Source organism: Manis javanica, chromosome 3 (assembly GCF_040802235.1).
Source record: "Manis javanica isolate MJ-LG chromosome 3, MJ_LKY, whole genome shotgun sequence".
NCBI lineage: Eukaryota > Metazoa > Chordata > Mammalia > Pholidota > Manidae > Manis > Manis javanica.
Window position 1 is genome coordinate 171,132,537 of NC_133158.1, and position 20,832 is coordinate 171,153,368.

A 20,832-nucleotide genomic window follows, 5' to 3' on the forward strand; every position below is an offset into this window, starting at 1 on the left:
TCTCCTGAGCGCTCAGCCCTTGTGCAGGAGAAGCCAGTTCCCATGTGATAACAGAATTCAAGGGTATAACTTCAATTGCATGGAATTCTGCTGTCCTCGAAACCCAGAGCTCACCTGACAGCTGCCCCATTTCTTCCTCAGGCTCAAAATGGGTGAAGAGAATCAGGCTGTCAGAGTGTTTGGGAGGGTCCCAGGCACCCCAGACCATTCCAAGGACTCCTTCCCCTCCTCCCACAAAAAAGTCCTAGCTGTCACCAAGAGGGCCTGGCTTTGCACAGCTTGGAGTCAGGACACCTATGCCAAATGATTCCTGGGCTAGCCGTGCGTGACCTGAAGGGAAAGGCACAGAAAGTGGGTCAAAGAGAAGATGCCTTGCCACCCGCCTATGGTTATATTTTCAAATACATCCCTACCGCATGTAGTAACAAAAGCAAATATATCCATTTCTATAAGATACTAAACTCATAAGCCCTATTAAAGCTTTAAAGAACTCCATGTCCCTAAATTAACTTGGTGTCATTCTTGCTAATCTTTAATTCTTCTCCAGTAGTGCTAAAGCAATACTGGGCCCAAATGTTAACCATTTTTAAACCCCTTGAATATTTTCATAGAGTCAAATGCTCAGATGTATGCACAACTCTCAGCTTCTGATAAGCCTGTCACTTCAGTCTTCACACTACTGCTCAGGACACACCAGAGGACTGGCTTTCTTGGCACTACAAACCTTCACGGTATTTTCCCTTCAACTAGGCAGTCCTTTGAAAGCTGGATTTGCCCTGTATCCAATCGAAAGTTCTTCCTTCAGTCAGGTAACTGAGTCAAAGGAAGCTCTCAGTACCATGGGGAAAGTTTTTAGGAGAAATAGTTTCAAAATGTATGGAGCTCTCATTGTCCCCCACTGACATGAAGGGGAACCTTTTCTTGTGTTTTGAAATGTACTAGCTTACAGTGTTATTCACAGCACTGTAAACGGAATCTTACGTTTTCCCCTCAGGATTTAAAAAAATTTAACAAAATAATTATCCAACTGTAGTGAGAATTTCTTACCCAGTTTGGTTCCTATGCTTTAATATAAGTAAAATAATGAAGTGTCAGGTGAGAGGAGATGGGGGAGACACACAAAAACACAACGTAAGCAATCCTCTAGGGGGAAAGACAACAATAGTAATAGTACATGAGATGCTCCAGTTGTGATCCGAGTTAAAAGGAAGCCATGGATGATAAGAATTATGTCCTCTACTGAAACTCAGAATCTCCGAAGCAAAAGTAACCCTGGTTTCTGAACAACTCCAAATTTGAATTAATACCATTTATCCAATGTCTAGTCAGCTAGCACTGTGTGGGAGTCAGGAAAGGCTTAGATGAGCTCAGGAATGATGGGTATGGAGCTGGAGTCTGACGTCCGTATGGTGGAGCTGCATCCTGCCATCCACAAGGCATCCTTTTCCATGTTAGGGGAACATGTAGGATGGGACGGCTTGGGTCACTAGAGATCACACACACGCGCACATGCACCTCATTTCAACCCCACCACCTTCCCTCCTTGGCTTTCCACCTCAGACTAAGACGGCGGTTCACCCAGACTCCAAGCATATCCTAGGACAATCCCCATCTGGAACAGTTGTCTAGGTGTTTCTTTGGGCAGAACATGGAATGATTGTGAGAAACACCATTAGTTCATTTTCAAAAACAAGAAAAGATTCTCCTTGACTTGAGGAAGACCACTAAAAGCTGAATACATTCAGAAAATATTTCTCCTCAAAACTTTTTCCCTAATACAGTTTTAGTCATACAGGATTATACGCCTGAATAAACTTGGTAATATACCCAGAAGAGCAGGGGCTTTCAAGTTGCAATGACTGGGTCCAAATCCCAGTTCGTAATATTTGTGTGACTGTGGGCAACTTATATGGCCTCGGTGTCTTCACCAGTAAAGGAGGAATGATGTGAGCTTAAGAAAAAAGAAACTTTAAAAAATAAATTAGTGAACTAATGATGTACCTGCTTTGAGAATGTTTGGTTGTTTGGTTGTTGTGGGGATTAAAAGTTAGTATATACAAAGCACACTGCATAGGGGCTGGAAAACAGTAAATACAAACAGTAAAAGTTAGTTCTTACTTGTGGCTGGCACAAAGCCTGTGCCCAGCGAATGTTTCTTGGGAGAAAAACGCATTCACTTAAAGTTTGCCTCATTTATTGTCCAGTGATGAAAGCCCTTCGTAAACTAAGGGTGATATCTAGGGAGTTCTTATTATGTAACAGAGGATATTAAGTGTTGTCTATGTGCTAATTTAACCATTTGGCAACCTCTGTTACAAGAAAGAAATGGAAGCACAGAAAGGTTACACAGTCTGTATGTGAAAGTACAGGGATGCGATCCCAGGCATGGCCTTGGGTATCTGGCTTCACAGTGTATTAGGCCCAAATGGCAGATGAAATAAAACTAGTACAAACTAAAAAATGAATTTTGAGAACAAATAAGATTTTCAACAAAACAACTTTGAAAAGCCTTTTAAATCAGGTACCTCTTCTAACATGGAAGTTTGGTTGACAACACTTTTAAGTTCATCCCACAGGAATTTTTTTAGCTTGTCTATTTCCCCATATAGATTGACCAGCTCTTTTTCTTTCCATTCATCAAACAGCTTCTCAGCTTGTATTTCTCTCTGACGAGTGCTCTCTGCTTCCTACAAAGAAAAGCAAGAATAATAGAATCATTAATTCCATATTATGGCAAATATGTACTGAGAAACGGCCAGGGACCCTTCCCCATGCAAGTCAGTATGGAGACCTAAAGACCATTTGTCCCATTGTTTGCACTTGGAGTGGGACAAATATTATCTGAACTTAAAGTCCCATGAGGATCATGTCTTTTCTCTTTATATTTCTCACAGTGGCTGACACAGTTGGTGTGCAATACATGCATCTTGAGGGAATGAATCATGAATGAATAACTCAAAGAATGAGTGAGGATATTTATGTATCTTCATTCTACAAATAGGTGCTGAGTACCTCCTTAGGGCGGATTCTGGAGCTTTACCCAGTCTTTGTCCTCAAAAAGCTAATTACCAGCATCATGAAAGAAGTTACAATTCAGGTGCAGACCCCCTCAGAGGGGGTGAAGAACACAGGAACGGCACTGCTCTGCTCTGCTTTTGGCCATACGGGTCTGGCCAACACTGGACTTTTCCTTTCTGACTGCCTAAAATCATTTGTCCCTTCCAGGAAGCCGCCGTCCGAGCCCCGACCCCGGCCCTGGAAGCCAGCGGGAACCCCGGCCCGGTGGGATGCACGTGCTTCACGGGCCGTGGGCTTGGTCCCGGACGGAGTCTCCCTGACTGTGCTTCTCCTGCCCACCTGGAGCTGCCGCTGCCTCTCAGCGTCCCTCCGGGCCTCCAGCTCCCCTTGGGTCCACTTCAGCTTGGCCCGCAGCTCTTCTAACTCCTCCACTGGCTGTTTTTCCTCATTTTTCTGTTTTTCTGCCGTATCTATGCAAAGAGAGGGTGACCGCTTTAACAAAGTCAATCAAGTGTAGCTCCGCACCAAGGCAGTCACACCTCAATCTGGGAGCAGCTTCACCACTTACACTGTACACTGACCTTGGGCAAGCGACGTAACCTCCCTGACCCTCAGTTTCCCCGCCCTGGAAAATGGAGATAATAATAGCACCTAACTCAGAGGGTTGTTCTGAGGCTGAAATGTGATCATGCAAAGCGCTAGCACAGTGCCTGGCATGACAGCTCAATAAATGTGAACTATCATTATCATCTAAAGACCTGTTTTGACAGTACTGACACATGGAAACGTGAATGCAAAATTAGTAGGCTAACACAAGCAGAACACCCAATAGCAGGCACGCACTGACTGCTAATACAACGGCCTTATCTATGTATCCCAACAGCAATCAGAAAGGAATTTAAAGTAATGGAAATCACTGTAGTCCACTTTTACAATGTTAGTACGGTTTAAATGTGTGGTTTTAAATTTCAATGCCAAAAGGCACCAGGCATGATGAAGAAACCTTTTAGCTAAGGTTGCTTTAAGTGTATACTTTAAATATTTTAAGACTGAAGAAGAAAGAATTATAAAAGAACATTCCAACTAAACCACATACTAATAAACCAAGAATTACGGGTTAATGAAAAAAATCAAAGATTGCACAATTGTACTTGAACATTTGTCACTTTTTAAAGTACATGTAGTGATTACTAGATAGAGGGCATTATTATTAAAACTCTAAGACTTTCTTTGAAAACAGACATGGCTTTTCTCAGATTGGACGTTTTTGAAACAAACAATTTTTACTTGCAGTAGAAATTAATTTGGGTTAATAAAGGGATTTGAGGTTAGTATGGAATAGGACAGCAGGTTTATTGGAGCCTGAGAATAGAAAAGTCATGAGCATTAATGTAGCAAAAGGTGCCTTAAGAACATATTTTCCTGTCCTTACAGTACTCAGATTAAGGAAATAGTAAGGAATATGCACAAAGATTTGTATACAGGAATGTTGATTATCATATGATTTATAATAGGTTACTATACATTTTTTAGTAAACCATATGACTTATGGAATAATTCAGCTGTGAAATAAATTATGATAGCTATATGGTGGGATACTATTCAGCCATTAAAAATCATGTTTTCAAAGATGATTTAATAACATTGGAAAACGTGATGTATTCTTAATTGAAAATCAACAATAGTCAAAACTCCACATTATACGGTTATACCTATATCTATACATACATACAGAAAAATAATGGCAGGAAATGAACCGAAATATTAACTGCAGGTGATAATGTCCATGATTTTTTATTTTCTCTTTTCTACCTTCCTGTACTTAAGTTTTATCAAAGGCCTACTTTTTTTTTCCAATTTTTATATTGTGGTAAAAGACATAGAATATAAAATTTACGATCTGAGCCACTTTTAAATATACAGTTCAGTGGCATTAATACCTTGATAATGTTGTGCATCCATCACCACCATCATCTCCATAACTCTCTGCATCTTATAAAACAGAAACTCCACCCATGAAACAAGGGCTCCCCATTTCCCCTATGCCCAGTCCCTGGGAACCACCATTCTACTTTCTGTGCCTATGAATTTGATTACTCTAGGTATCCCATGTAAGGGAACTCATATATTTGCCTTTTTGTGGCTGACTTATTTCACTTAGCATAATATCCTCAAAGTCCATCTATGTTGTAGCATATTGCAGAATTTCCTTTCTCTTTAAGGCTGAACAATATTCACTGGTATGGTTTTACTACATTTTATTTATCTATTCATCTGTCAGTGGACATTTGGGTTGCTTCCACATCTTAGCCACTTTGTATAACACTGCTATGAACATGAGTGTACAAACATCTCTTCAAAGACATGTGTTTTTATCAGAAAAAGTTATTTAAGAAATAGAAAATCCATTTTTCTTTAGTAACTCCAATTCAGAACCAAGAAGCAGTAGATATATAATAAATGCGTAGCAACTAGGCAAATACATGGTAGTATCTTAAAACTCTGTCCTTAAGAAAAGTTTTATTGAATGAGGCTATCATATTTATATTTTCACATCTATATTTATTTTAATGTTATAAGAGCTATTTTTTACTGTTCAGTAAAATTTTTACCTCAAAGTCTGGATACAAAGCATGTAAATCTCTTTATGGGAAAACACACAGCAGTGCTGCTCATTTTGGAAACTGAAATGTTAAAATTAAAGTGACTAAGTCATACTACACTTACATACATAAAAATAATCAAAGAACTGGTCTGACTGCTCATTAACCCCATTTAAGTTCATTCCTAGTTAGCATAAGAGAATTAGCAGATTTACAAAAGGCTGGAGGGTAAGAGCTTTTCACAGTCGCTCCATCTGACTGCCCCATTCACAGTGAAGGCCGCTGAGGCCCAGTGGGGAAGGCACCCATCGTGGTCAGATAATAGAAAAGGACAAAGCTACAACTCGGACCTACCTATGTGGCTCACAGCCTTTTGTCTCTACACACATGGTCAGAAACCCTCCCAGCCCTGTGGAGGGTTGGATCACCTCATCCTCAACTGGATGATGAGGTTCTGAACGAAGCTTTCGTGGTATATATGCCTCCCACCCACTGAGTGCCAGGCCAGGCCCTTCCCCCGTCCCAGGAGGGCCACCGGGACTCACCGCCTTCTGCCGTGCCCGCATGCCTGCGCTGGATGTGGCCCTGGAGATAGGCGGCATTCGTGAATGTCTTGTCACACAGGTGGCACTGTGCAGAAGGGAAGCAGTAGAGAAGGGCAGCATTAGGTCACTGGAGTCGGCTGGAGATTCTTCCTATATAAAAATTCCAGTTTCTCTGGGACCCCTGGGCTTCTTTAGAAATGGAGTTTGATTTCCTTAGTAAGGCAGTGATATCAACCTAAAATGTATATTCTGAGCTTTAAAACACAACCAGGTCCCTGAGTAACTGTGAACACTGACAAGTCATTTGATGATTCCAAGGAATTTTTGTTAGTTTTTCAGAGTATGATTATGGTATTATGCTTATGTTGAAAGGTGACAGTCCTTGCTTTTAGAGATACATACTGAAATATTTTCAAATAAAATCACATTGCTGATGCACTTTAAATAATTCAAATGTGGAGAAAGTGAGTAGGGGAACAAACGCTACAACACGAACCCAGCCAAACAACAGGAGACAAGGAGAAATGCTGGCTGGGCTGCTGAGACCGGAGGAGGCCCACCATCATGCCGGCCTTGAGTCTGGAAGAATGAGATGTGTGCATTGCAGTGGCCCAATCTGCTATCAGACGGACAGGACTTTTTTGAGAGTGGAACCCACACTAAGGAACAATCACCAGGAGCTTCAGGGAGAGAAACTAGATTCTGGTGCCATCATTGGTTCCTGGGGCAAGCCATACCTGAGTCCCACAATAACCTTGGATTTTCCCATTAAAATAACCAACAAATTCCTTATTGGCTTAAACCAGGTTAGATTGCTATTTTGTCGTTTTACTACTGAAAGGGTTCTCACCCTTTTTATCATAATTAACATTATATCAATTACCATTCAATCTATTGACATTATATCATATGATTCATTCTGTCCCACCCACTCCCAAATCGAATTTCCTGAAAACCCGAACCAGCACGACTTGCTCCTACATGGAACAAGTAGGAACATGGATGGTTCCTGGCACAGATCCTGGCCACCATGACAATTTATTAAAGGGTAAGTGTCCCCAGTCCACATTTTCCATGGGGAGAGATGCAAATGCTCAAATGCCACCCTGAGTTATGAACTGTAACTTGGTTGAATGAAGTTACTTTTCCAGAATGGGCCTGGTTCTTCCAGTACCTTGCTACACACTGATTAAACACACACATACACATACACACCTTTACACATCACACTCTACTTACACACAAACTCTTCATACATACACACACCCTCCATAAATACACACATCATACACCCTCATTCATTGACACACACACCATAAATATATTTTTATATGCACACAAGCACAAGTTACACATCACACACCCCTACCATGCACAGATGTAAATTCCAAACATGCAAATATACACATTAGTCAAACATATTCACACCATTCATAAACACATGCCCTCCATACGTTCACACATGCACACACTGGTCAGGCACTCTCTACATAAACATGTGCACATGCAGCATTCATACACACCCACCACATAGTGCAGTCTCCCTACATACATATGCACACACATTCTAGAACCCGATGAGACACCCTCAGGCCCTCTGGTCTTGAGCAGCATCTCTAAAATCTGTTCCAAACCCCAGTGAGAATGACCCACAGTGGCCTTGGGGCCCAGGGTGGATGTGCTGCTGCCTAGGAGGCCTGGTGGCCAAGCTCAGGGCTCTCCCCTCTCCTCACCCTGCAGAGATTCCTCACCGGGTGGTAGCTGTAGGCGCCTGTCTGCAGCAGCAGTTGCTGCAAGGTGCCAATCAACTTGCGACGCTGGTGGCTCTCCTGCCGCACTCCCTTGAGCTCATCAGCCTGGCGGGCCAGCTCCTGCTGGCCACGATCCTGCTGCTCCAGGCTGGCCTGCAACCGTGCCTCCAGGTGGATCACACTGGCACTCAGGCAGTCCTGGCAGTGCAGCAGGTACTCGATGATGAGCTGTGTCAAGCGCAGAACCTTGAGCAGTGCAGGGTCCACAGGCTGCCCACAGCGGATGCACACCTCCCGGTCCAAGTTGCAGAAAGTGACACCATTGAGGAGCTCCTGCAGGATGGCCACGTCCACCTCCCGTGCCACACGGTCCACATCCAGGGCGCTAATGCGCCTCCAGTCTATGCTTTCACAGTGAGACTGGAACTTAAAGGTAGGGAAGGTAAAAGTCCCAAAGACAGAGACACTGAGGCCCTCGGCAGTGGTCGTGAGGGACTGCATGGGCAGGGGAAGCCCTGGGCTGACCGCCATGGGTGGGTGCCCCCAAGGCCACGGCAGCAGGCAAAGGAGCTGAGAGAGGGCCTGGAAAATGAGAAGAGAGTCCAAGTTAGGCAAGATGCATGTGGCTGGTCAGCAAGAGACTAAGTGGGTGAAGTGAGGCATCTGTGCCACAGCCTGCTATGCGTGGAAGGTGCTGACATGGCCACAGCTGTGGGCTTCCCTGTCACACACATGTGGATTCCCATCCTCAGCCTTGGGCAAGCCCCTTCCCAGTTCTAAGCCTCCTGGGTATAATTGGGATCGTGGGGCCCACTTTGCAGGCTTATGGTTAAGAATGAGGCAGGTGAAGTACCCAGTTAGTGCCTGGCACATAGTAGGTCCTCAGTCTACTATAAGAATGCCTGCAAGAGGTCTTTGTTGGGGGGAGCTGTCAAACGTATGCATGGGCCTTTCTATAACCCCGCATTATCTCAGAACAAAGTCCGTAACTTGTCATGGGAGGCAGAGCCACCTAATGTCCATCGCACCTCACCCTCTCTGCCTATAATTACAAAATTATAGTGGAACAGGGGTGGGCTATGCTTTCCAGTTTCCCTGGCTATCACGCATGATCCTACGATTATGTTCTCTGTAGTGGGAAGTGGGTGAAATGATGTCCACCACTGCCAAGGCCTGCTTAAGAGAGCGGCCGTGTCTCTGTGCACAGATAGTGCTCAGCCAATCAAGGTCTCTTCTTCAAACCTAATGGCTTAGAAAAGAGCTTCAGTTTGTCATCAAAAGACTCAGATTCTACTCTCTACTCTCTTAGTGGACATAAAAACTATTTTCTCTCTTTGGAGAGTGATTTGACAATAGCAGCAAGAATGTAAAATGAAATATTCCACTACCAAGAATTACAATTTACCCTTCAGATAAACTCATGCAAATGTGTAAAGGTGTTTGTGCAAAAATTATCATTGTAACAGTGTTTGTAACAGCAGAGTACAAGAAAAAGTACAAGAAAGCAAAATATAAACCACAATAGGGGATACAAATGGTATCTCTATACAATGAAATACTACACAGCTATTGATAAAAATAAGGCAGCTTTTCATGTACTGATACATGAATAGGTATGATATATATAGATATATACTTCTATTTCTATTTAAATGGTATATTAATATCACATTTAACAATAATTTGCAAAAATGAAGGATATATGTGTATCTCACATATAGATCTGTATCTTTTGATTAATAGGTAGGTAGCTAGATAGACACCTCACCTAACATTAGGATGGTTGCCAATGAGAGAGGAGGGAAATGGGAATGTGAAATAAGGATAAATGAATGAATAGATGGATGGTGTATGGGTAGGAAATGAATAAACAGATAAATGGGCAGGCCTTACACAGATGAGTGATGATAATGGTACATGTATAAAAATATACAGCTACATACACATACATGATTGATTCATATTTGTTATATACATATAATCATAATTAAATCAAATGCACTAATTTATGGTTCCTAATATATGATTCATTATATTATTTCATAAGAATAGATTATTGCTAGAAAAATAAACCAGCTGTTAGCAATGGTTGCCTCTGGGAGCAGGAATGGAGATCACAGGACTCTAACTTTTCACTTTCTATCTCTCTATACTATTCAAAGTTCTTTGCATTACTGTCTTGCCAATGGGTTTTAGCCCCAGACAAGTTCACTATGGATTCAATGTGACCAAAGAAATTGACAGCAAAACGTTCTTGGGGTGAAAGGGTTACACCCAACTTTATTTCCAGGTGGCAGGTCAGTCACTAAAATCCCATTCACTCAGAGCGAGTCTGCATGCAGCAAGCCACTGTCTACCTCTGGGACCCCTGTCTGCAGAGCTGTCCTCTGGGCCCCTCTGACTACACAGCTGTCCTCTGGGCTCCCCTGTCTGCAGAGTTGTCCTCTGTGCCCCTCTGCCTACACAGCCATCCTCTGGGCCCCTCTGTCTGCAGAGATATCCTCTGGGCCCCTCTGCCTGCACAGCGGTCCCACAGCTGTCCTCTGGGCTTGTCTGCACAGTCATCCTGCACAGCCGTCCTCTGGGATTCTGTCCTTGGTGCTGCCTCTACTCCAGCCTCTGCTCTGCTCCCCTGGAGCCTTGTAGCCCTGCCACTATGTTGCACCCAGAGTACTGGGTGGAGCTCCTTATATAGAGTCAACAGCCATGTATTACCCACAGGTGTGTAGTGAGCTAGTCCACCAGGGCCAGGTGAGAATTCTGGCCACAGGAACTCTCATTTTATCCACAATCATCCTCTATTACTTCTATAACTTTTTGAAGAAAATAATACAATTTATGCCCTTGAGGAACACAGTCTGACTGAGAAAACAAGAAATAGACATGACCCTGCTTAATCAAAGTCTTTCTAGATTACTGACTCAAACACTTCAGTCCAAAAGAAAGAGAAAAGAAAGGTCATTTCCCTCATGAAGGAGAAAGGCTCTGAAAAAAACGGTGGGACTGGGATTGCAAAGAGGAGAAGGAGCCCTGGACAGGCCCTGGCCTCCCTGAGCTTGTCTGTCACTGTGAGAGGCAGTGGCAGGGTGGAGAGCCTGCCTTAGCCTCCCCCAAGGGGTGCTCTGAGGACAGGAGGAGGGGCGAGGGGAAGGCCCTCAGGAGTAAACAGCACAGGTGCAGGCGGGCCGGCCTCTGTGACAGACAGGAACTACAGGGACTACTATTCCCACTTCACAAACAAGGAAACTGGTGTCTTACACTAGATGGGGAAGCCAGAGCTGCATCTGACTCTAGAGCCTGCAGATGTTGAACAGCTCGAGCCTGTTTGTCTTAAACTTTGCTTTGATCAGATCATCAGTTCTTATTCCTCAAACACATTCATCACTCACTCCCCTCTCATTCACAGTGTGCCCACTTGGCCAGGCCCAGCACCAGGCCCTAGACTCCCCAGGTATATTAACCTCACTCCTGCACCCCACATGGGAGCTCAGAGTGGCTTCTTGTGGCCACGGTACTGAGTCCAAACTCTTTAGCCTGGTCTGGAAGATCCTCCACAGGAACCCTGGCCTCCTTTTCCATTTCATCACTCCCCTGCCTCCCTTTCTGATACTCTTTCCTCACAGTCCAAAAAGATAAAACACCTAGCCACACAAGCACCCCCAGCATGGCCATAAGGAGACCAGCACATTTCTACTTATGGCGTCACATTATTTTTTTTTAAAAAAAGAGGAGGCTGGTGACATGATACTCACCATGCTCAGCTCCAAGCTGCAACCATGTCACTGGAGCCTCAGAGACAATTGCCACAACAAGCTGTGCCTTGGGGCAACAGCCGGTGAGCAGGCATGCCATGTGCAAGGGTAACAGGACACCTGCCTCCCCCAGGGGACACGCCCCACAGGCCCGGAGCTCACCTGACAAACTGTTTTAACTAAGCTTTGGCTACTAAGCTGTTAGCCCGCAGTCTCCTCTCTAATAATAAGACTCTCACGCTTTTATCAGCAGCTCTCCAGCCACTTCTTTGAATGCGCCTTCCAGCATCTCCTTTGAATAGCTGCTACCCTGTCACCCTTCCTTTAAGGCAGGGTGTGCCAGCACCCCTGTGATACTCTGCTGTTCACCCATGACCCACCTCTCCCTGTGCTCATACTCAGGGGATAAGCTCAAACACACCTGGAGCTTCCACAACCACTAGCAAGCTTTAGGCCGAGCCTCAGCTACCCCCAAATCTCTTTCTCACTGGCCCATCTGTCTCTTAGGACCTCTATATCCAGACTTCCAATACTGATTATACTAGCGTAGGACCTAAACATTCAGTGAAGACAGCAGGTTAGCCTGAGCACAGGCATCTTAAGAAACCCAGAGGCCATTTTCTGAATATGTTCAGAGAGCCCTTGAAAAACAAGGTGAAAAACAAGTTAATCATGAACACCAGGTGGTGGGCAGCTGCGGCCTTCAGACAGCTAACCTTGGTCAGTTAGTCATACATACCAAGCTTATCTTGCTGAAACACTGTATGGCTGAGGGTGTTCTTATCTTGTGAAACCCCCGGGATGTGGCGCCAACCGAAGATTTATGCGTTCTTGGAAAAAAAACCCTGTTACGTGCTTGTAGAACAATACTGTCTTTTTAGAAAATGCTATAAAAACCTCCGGCTTTGACTGCTCAGGGTCCTTGTTGAGACCCGCTGCGTCAGGCTAACACTTGGACCCCAGCTAGCTGGTTCCTGAATAAATTCCTCTTGCTTGTTGCATCAAGAGACGCCTTTCATGAGTGATTTGGGGCGGCGTCCTCCTCTGGGAGAATCCAACATTTGGGGGCTCGTCTGGGATCGTGCGTTCACCCCGCTTCACTCCCGAAGTTGCTCTTGGAGGAAAAGGTAAGGTTAGTGGCGCCTTGAGTTGTCTGTGTTCTGTTTTCTGTTTTTCAGTGAGACCGGTCGGAATTCTGAAAGGGTACCCTCTGTCTGGCAGTCATCCCGATCCCATAAAGGGGTCGAGACTGCGGTCAGTAGACGTACTTGGAGTGCCGCAGGCTGCAACCCTGGGAGATGCCTCGGGGAGATTGGAGGGCCAGGGACGCCTGGTAGCCTCTCATCTGTTTTTCCTGCAAAGTGAACCTGATGAGATAGGGTTGATTTTTGGGCGCCAGGAGTATCAACCCTCCGATTCATTTCGGTTTCTGATTGAAAATCTGAGAAAAACGAAAAGCGGCCGCTGTGTGTCTAATTTGTGTGTGTCTTTGTTTTTTGTGTCTTTTACGTGCCTAATTATTGTTGTACTGACAATGGGACAGACAGTGACAACCCCCCTTAGCCTGACGTTAGATCACTGGACGGAAGTCAGAGCGAGGGCGCATAACTTGTCAGTAGAAGTAAAAAAGGGACCATGGCAGACTTTCTGTACCTCCGAATGGCCCACCTTCAATGTTGGGTGGCCCTCGGAGGGGACTTTTGATTTCCCCACTTTATTAGCAGTAAAAGCCGTTGTCTTCCAGGATTTGCCTCAAGGACAATCTGGATCAGCAACCCTACATTGTAGTCTGGCAAGAGTTGGTGGAAAACCCACTGCCCTGGGTAAAGCCCTGGGTGCAAAAGAAAAAGGGCCCTCAAGTTCTAGCTGCCCAGACCAAACTTCAGGGCAAGGAAAAAGAAACTACTATCAGAGTTCACCCTGACACTCAAGATTTGCTTATGGTTGATGATCCCCCTCCTTATCCCCCTGCTCCCCCTGCCCCCGGCGCCGCCACCCCCGGCTCCCCCAGCACTGCCGGCGCCGCCACCCCCGGCACCCTCAGTCCCTGATGCCGAGGCAGTGGGGGTGGCTCCAGGGCCTGCCCAGGGAACTCGGCGCCGCCGAGGGGCCACCTTGGACCCATCGGGTATTTTTCCTCTCCAGTCCTATGGAGTTCCCATCGTCGGGGAAGAGGGAGAACCCCCTTTCCAACCTCTGCAATATTGGCCATTTTCCTCTGCTGACTTATATAATTGGAAAGCTAATCACCCTCCCTTTTCAGAGGAACCACAAAGACTAACTGGGCTAATAGAGTCCTTAATGTTTTCTCACCAGCCCACTTGGGATGATTGTCAGCAGGTTTTGCAGGTGCTCTTCACCACGGAAGAGAGAGGATCCTCCTGGAGGCACGAAAGAACGTGCCTGGGACCGATGGACGGCCATCGCAACTCCCTCATGACATAGGGAGGGGTTTTCCATTGACCAGACCCAACTGGGACTTTAATTCTCCAGAAGGTAGGAAGCGACTAACCATCTATCGCCAGGCTTTGGTGGTGGGTCTCTGTGGGGCCGCCAGACGCCCCACCAATTTGGCCAAGGTAAGAGAGGTCAGTCAGGGAGCCACCGAGGCACCCGCAGTGTTCTTAGAACGCCTGATGGAAGCCTTCAGGCAGTACACTCCTTTTGATCCCACTTCTGAGGAGCATAGTGCTTCAGTGGCCCTTGCTTTTATCGGGCAGTCAGCACCCGACATTAGAAAGAAGCTTCAGAGGCTAGAAGGTTTACAAGATTTGTCGTTGAAAGATTTGATAAAAGAGGCTGAGAAAGTTTATCACAAGAGGGAGACTGAGGAAGAGAAAGAGTTAAGGAAAGAGAAGAAAAAAGAGATAGAAGGCATGAGAAGAATTTAGCAAGGATCTTGGCTGCAGTAGTAGAAGGTAAGGGACTGTCGCCCTCCAGTGGCAGAACTAGCAAGGCAAGGCACCTGGGCAACTGGACCCCTTTAGAGAAGGACCAATGTGCATACTGCAAAGAAAAGGGGCATTGGGTGAAAAAGTGCCCTAAGAAGCCACTGCGGGGACCTCCGAAGAAGGTGTTGTCTCTGCTGGAGGAAGAAGATTAGGGAGGACGGGGCTTGGAGCCCCTCCCCGAGCCTAGGGTAACCCTGAAGGTGGAGGGGCAACCCGTTGAGTTTCTGGTGGACACCGGTGCTCAACATTCTGTACTGACTCAAGCTAGGGGCCCCCTCTCTGGCAAAAAGTCTTGGGTGCTTGGGGCTACAGGTCAGAAACAATATGCATGGACTACCCAAAGAACGGTAGACTTAGGAGTGGGACGAGTAAACCACTCATTCCTTGTCATACCGGAATGCCCCACACCCCTATTGGGAAGAGACATCTTGACCAAAGTCGGGGCCCAAATATCCTTTCAGGCTGAAGACACTCGAGTGACTAATCGGGAGAAAAAACCTTTGGGCCTAAGTATCCTGACCATTAGATTAGAAGACGAGTACCATTTTTTTAAGGAACCAGAACCCTCCCGAGTTAGTCAGGGGTGGCTCAACCAGTTTCCAAGGGCCTGGGCGGAGACGGCGGGTATGGGGCTTGCTGTGAACCAGCCCCCGGTGGTCATAGAATTAAAAGCCTCAGCCCTACCAGTGACTGTGAGACAATATCCAATGAGTAAAGAAGCCAAAGATGGAATTAGACCCCATATCCAGCGGCTCATAGAGCAGGGGATATTAGTAAAATGTAAATCCCCATGGAACACTCCCTTACTGCCTGTAAAGAAAGCAGGAACAGGAGATTATCGAACAGTGCAAGATTTAAGAGAAGTTAATAAAAGGGTACAGGACATTCATCCCACTGTGCCGAATCCTTATAACCTGCTAAGCTCCCTGGCCCCGGAAAACACCTGGTATACAGTCTTAGATTTAAAAGACGCCTTCTTTTGTTTGCGCCTGCACCAGAGTAGCCAACCGCTGTTTGCTTTTGAATGGAAAGACCCCTCCACAGGAACAACTGGACAATTGACCTGGACTCGCTTGCCACAAGGATTCAAGAATTCACCCACCCTCTTCGACGAGGCTTTACATCAGGACTTGGCCTTTTACCGAGCCTCCAACCCACAGGTAACTTTGTTACAATATGTTGATAACTTACTGATAGCAGCCCCTACTCAGGAAGCCTGCCAAGAGGCCACTGGAGCCCTTTTGACTGAACTTGCTAAATTGGGGTATAGGGCATCTGCCAAGAAGGCACAGATTTGTCAACTACAAGTGACTTATTTGGGATATTCCCTGAGAGAGGGGAAAAGGTGGCTAACTGAAGCCCGAAAGCAGACTGTGATGCAGATCCCAGTTCCCACTACTCCATGCCAGGTTCGCGAGTTTCTGGGGACGGCAGGGTTTTGTAGATTGTGGATACCCGGATATGCCACCTTAGCTGCCCCTCTTATCCCCTAACCAAAGGGGCGGTCCCGTTTGTATGGGGACCTGAACAACAACAGGCCTTTGATGATATTAAGAAAGCCCTCTTGTCGGCACCTGCTCTGGCATTGCCAGATGTGACTAAGCCATTTGTCCTCTTTGTGGATGAACGGAGCGGAGTGGCTCAGGGAGTGTTGACCCAGCAATGGGGACCTTGGAAGAGACCAGTCGCTTACTTGTCAAAGAAATTAGACCCAGTGAGTAGTGGATGGCCTGCCTGCTTGAGAGTAGTGGCGGCTGTGGCCCTCTTAGTTAAAGATTCTGATAAACTAACTCTGGGACAGAAGCTTGTTGTAGTTGCTCCACATGCGCTGGAAAGTGTAATTTGGCAACCACCCGAAAGATGGATGTCAAACGCCAGAATGACTCACTACCAAACCTTGCTCCTAAATCACGATCGTGTGGAATTTGCCCTGCCCGCCATCCTAAACCTGGCTACTCTGCTCCCCGATCCGGGGAAAGAAGTACTCCATACCTGCCAGGAAATCCTGGCTGAGGAGACAGGGACCTGCCGGGACTTACGAGATCAGCCCCTGGAAGGACCAGGACTCCTGACTTGGTACACAGATGGGAGCAGTTACATCATGGAAGGTAAGAGGATGGCGGGAGCTGCAGTAGTGGATGATGACCGGATCGTGTGGGCCAGCGGACTTCCAACGGGCACTTCTGCACAGCGAGCGGAACTCGTTGCCTTGACTCAGGCTCTAAGGATGGCAGAAGGTGCACCCGGAAGCAATATGTATCAAGAGCTTCCAGTATACACCTGAGGATCTCACTCGGATGGACAAACTGGGGTTCCAAAAATCTTCACCCCTCAGAACATATAAGTCAGGAAATGGGAAAAACATTCTGCCCCAGAAAGAGGCAGGAGAATATTTGAGGCAATAACATCAATTGACACATTTAGGAGCCAAGAACCTAAAAGCCCTGGTTCGACACTCCCCTTATCATATCATTGGTTTAGAAAAAATGGCAGACGAGGTGGTGAAGAATTGTGTTCCTTGCCAACTAGTAAATGTGAATAGACATCAAATGATATGCGGAAAAAGGCTTCGCGGATATTGGCCGGGATCTTACTGGGAAGTTGACTTCACTGAAATTAAGCCTGCTAAATATGGACATAAGTACCTTTTAGTTTTTTTGGATACTTTTTCAGGATGGACAGAGGCTTTCCCCACCAAGACCGAGACAGCCCAGACGGTATCCAAAAAGATACTTGAAGAAATTTTTCCGAGGTTCAGAATCCCCAAGGTAATTGGTTCCGATAATGGACCTGCTTTCGTTGCCCAGGTAAGTCAGGGATTGGCCAAGATCCTGGGGACAGATTGGAAATTGCATTGTGCATACAGGCCCCAGAGCTCAGGACAGGTAGAAAGGATGAATAGAACTCTAAAAGAGACCTTGACTAAATTGTCCATAGAGACTGGTTTGTGTGATTGGTTGGTCCTCCTTCCCTTCGCTTTATTTTGAGTCCGAAACACTCCCGGCCGCTTTGGGCTAACACCCTTTGAGATAATGTTTGGAGACCCGGCTCCGCTTGAGTCGGCTCACCTCCACGCATCCCCCGAATGTGTAACTAATAAGTTTCTGCTTGAAAGGTTACGGGCCCTAGAAGTTGTACAGAGAGAAGTGTGGGCCACCATCTGGGAAGCCTATCGGCCGGAAGACCTGTTGGTGCCTCATCAGTTCCAGGTGGGAGACCCCGTTTACATAAGACGACACCGAACAGGAAACCTTGAGCCTCGGTGGAAAGGACCCTTCATCGTCCTCTTGACCACTCCCACAGCCATGAAAGTAGATGGCATCTCCTCCTGGGTACACGCTTCACATATGAAGAAAGTGCCCCAGTTGGACTCGGATTGGCGAGTAACTCGGACTGATAACCCTCTTAAGCTTCGCTTGTGTAGGAAGAATTATGTTATTAGTGACTCTAATGCTCCTACTAACCCCAACCCACCAGAACACTAACCTCATGAGCCTAGGTTACTGACATGGCAGGTCTACTCCCAGTCAGGAGAGTCAGTGTGGTCTATTTCTAAGGCCGCCCCTCTTAAGACCTGGTGGCTGTCCCTGCACCCTGATGTCTGCGCCCTAGTTGCCAGGTTAGATACCTGGGACATACCTAATATACCCTGGAAACAGGCCCACCTAGCTCTCAATCACCCCCTAGTGAGCGGCTGGTGGCCCGCTGGTTTTGGATGCAGTACACCTGAAGCTCGAAATAAGACAAAAACCACTGCCTTTTATGTCTGTCCCCGCAACAGATGAACCTATCAACAAGCTCAGCAATGTGGGGGCCCACAGTCCTTTTATTGTGATTCTTGGGGATGTGAAACTACAGGAGACGTTTATTGGAATCCTGTATCCAGCTGGGACCTCCTTAAGGTAGTCCAGAATCATACATCCCCTAACTGTGAACAGACAGGGCTATGCAACCCTTTAAATATCATGTTCAGTGATAAAGGACGTCAGTATGATGGGTGGGTCCTGGGACGTCAGTGGGGACTTAGATATTACAGATCTGGAGATGACAAAGGCCTCATATTTACTGTTAGGCTCAAGATTGAGACCCTACCAGCTGCCCCAGTAGGACCTAATGCTATCTTAAAAGATCAGCTGCATGTTCCCACACCTCAGAAGAAACTTCCCACCCCGGCCCCGAAACAGACTCTAGCCCCACCAGTAGACCCCGCCGCTACTCCTGTTACCCCCACCCTTGGCCAGATAACCCCCTTTCCTGGCACCGGACAACACCTCCTCAACCTTCTTGACGGGGCTTTCCGGGTTTTAAACACTACCAGTCCTAAAACCACTAAATCCTGTTGGCTATGCTTTTTCTCTGGGCCCCCATACTATGAAGGATTGGGTTTGACAGGAAGTGTTGACAATACAACCAGCCATGAAATCTGTAGCTGGGGCAGCCATAAGAAGCTGACTCTGACTGAAATAACGGGAAGAGGGAAATGTCTAGGTACAGTTCCCCCCACCCACGAACATTTATGTAATGAGACCATACCCATAGCCTTCCCCGGTAAAAACAGGTATTTAATCCCTCCTCCTGAGGGATGGTGGGCTTGCAATACTGGACTAACCCCATGTGTCTCCACTTCCACCTTCAACTCCTCCCGTGACTTCTGCATTATGGTCCAACTAGTACCTAGACTGATGTACCATGATGATTCATCATTCATAACAGAATTTGAGTCCAACCAGAGGTTTAGAAGAGAGCCAGTCTAGCTAACCCTGGCCGTGTTGCTGGGAGTAGGAGTTGCAGCTGGAGTAGGAACAGGGACAGCCGCCATTATTCAAGGAAACCAACACTATGAGGGACTAAGGGCAGCTATTGATGAAGATTTGGAAACTATAGAACAATCCATTACTAAACTTGAAGAGTCCCTAACCTCTCTTTCTGAAGTAGTGCTGCAGAATAGGCGAGGACTAGATCTACTGTTCTTAAAAGAGGGAGGATTGTGTGCAGCCCTAAAAGAAGAATGCTGCTTCTATGCAGACCATTCTGGAATAGTAAGAGACTCGATGTCTAAACTCAGAGAAAGACTAGATCAAAGGAAGAGAGAACGGGAGGCTAGCCAAAGTCTATTTGAATCTTGGTTTACTAGATCCCCATGGCTTACAACACTGATATCCACCCTAATGGGACCCCTGCTTATTCTTGTATTGCTTCTCACTTTTGGTCACTGTGTTTTAAACCGGCTAATATCCTTTGTTAGAGAAAGAGTGAGTGCCGTTCAGGTACTAATGCTGAGGCAGCAGTATCACTCTCTTACACAGCAAGAAGAAACAAACATTCCATGATTGGAATGATCAAAGAGAAAGTGGGGAAATGTAGGACCTAAACATTCAGTGAAGACAGCAGGTTAGCCTGAGCACAGGCATCTTAAGAAACCCAGAGGCCATTTTCTGAATATGTTCAGAAAGCCCTTGAAAAACAAGGTGAAAAACAAGTTAATCATGAATACCAGGTGGTGGGCAGCTGCGGCCTTCAGACAGCTAACCTTGGTCAGTTAGTCATACATACCAAGCTTATCTTGCTGAAACACTGTATGGCTGAGGGTGTTCTTATCTCGTGAAACCCCCGGGATGTGGCGCCAACCGAAGATTTATGCCTCCTTGGAAAAAAAACCCTGTTACGTGCTTGTAGAACAATACTGTCTTTTTAGAAAATGCTATAAAAACCTCCGGCTTTGACTGCTCGGGGTCCTTGTTGAGACCCGCTGTGTCGGGCTAACACTTGGACCCCAGCTAGCTGGTTCCTGAATAAATTCCTCTTGCTTGTTGCATCAAGAGATGCCTTTCGTGAATGATTTGGGGCGGCGTCCTCCTCTGGGGGAATCCAACACTAGACATTGTAAATCCAAATTCCACCAGGGCCAGGAAGGTAGCATTTAATGCAGGAAACATGCCTGCCAGGTGTAAGAGAAACTGCAGTACAAGTTTCATGATAGTGGCAACTGATTCCCCGTGTTAGTGTTTCAAATACAAGTAGGCAGTGGTTCTCAAAGTGTGGTCCCTGACCAGCAGCATCAGCATCAACTGGGAACTTGATAGAAATGCACATCTCCAGATTTAGTGATTCAGAACCACTGCAGCAGGCAGTGTTAGAGATGGTGGCAAAATGCAGAGTACACACCTTACTTAAAAGGGGCAGCCACCATTGAGGTCCAGCCACATGGGAAT

General features: G+C 46.2%; 1 protein-coding gene across 6 annotated transcripts in view; it reads right to left on the minus strand.

Annotated features, from left to right (window-relative positions):
* Nucleotides 1–20,832, minus strand: part of LOC108402585 (cilium assembly protein DZIP1L-like) — a 63,881-nt gene that overhangs the window by 31,638 nt on the left and 11,411 nt on the right. For 5 of the 6 annotated variants that reach the window (XM_073232395.1, XM_073232397.1, XM_073232394.1 and 2 more), the window contains 4 exons: nt 7,918–8,499; nt 6,167–6,251; nt 3,358–3,488; nt 2,526–2,687 (listed from right to left, as the gene is read on the minus strand). In XM_073232395.1, the coding sequence (XP_073088496.1) occupies nt 2,526–2,687; nt 3,358–3,488; nt 6,167–6,251; nt 7,918–8,499 (960 nt within the window). Of the gene's footprint in view, nt 1–2,525; nt 2,688–3,357; nt 3,489–6,166; nt 6,252–7,917; nt 8,500–12,408; nt 12,568–20,832 lie in introns of those variants that run through there. The other variant, XM_073232399.1, reaches the window with a different exon arrangement.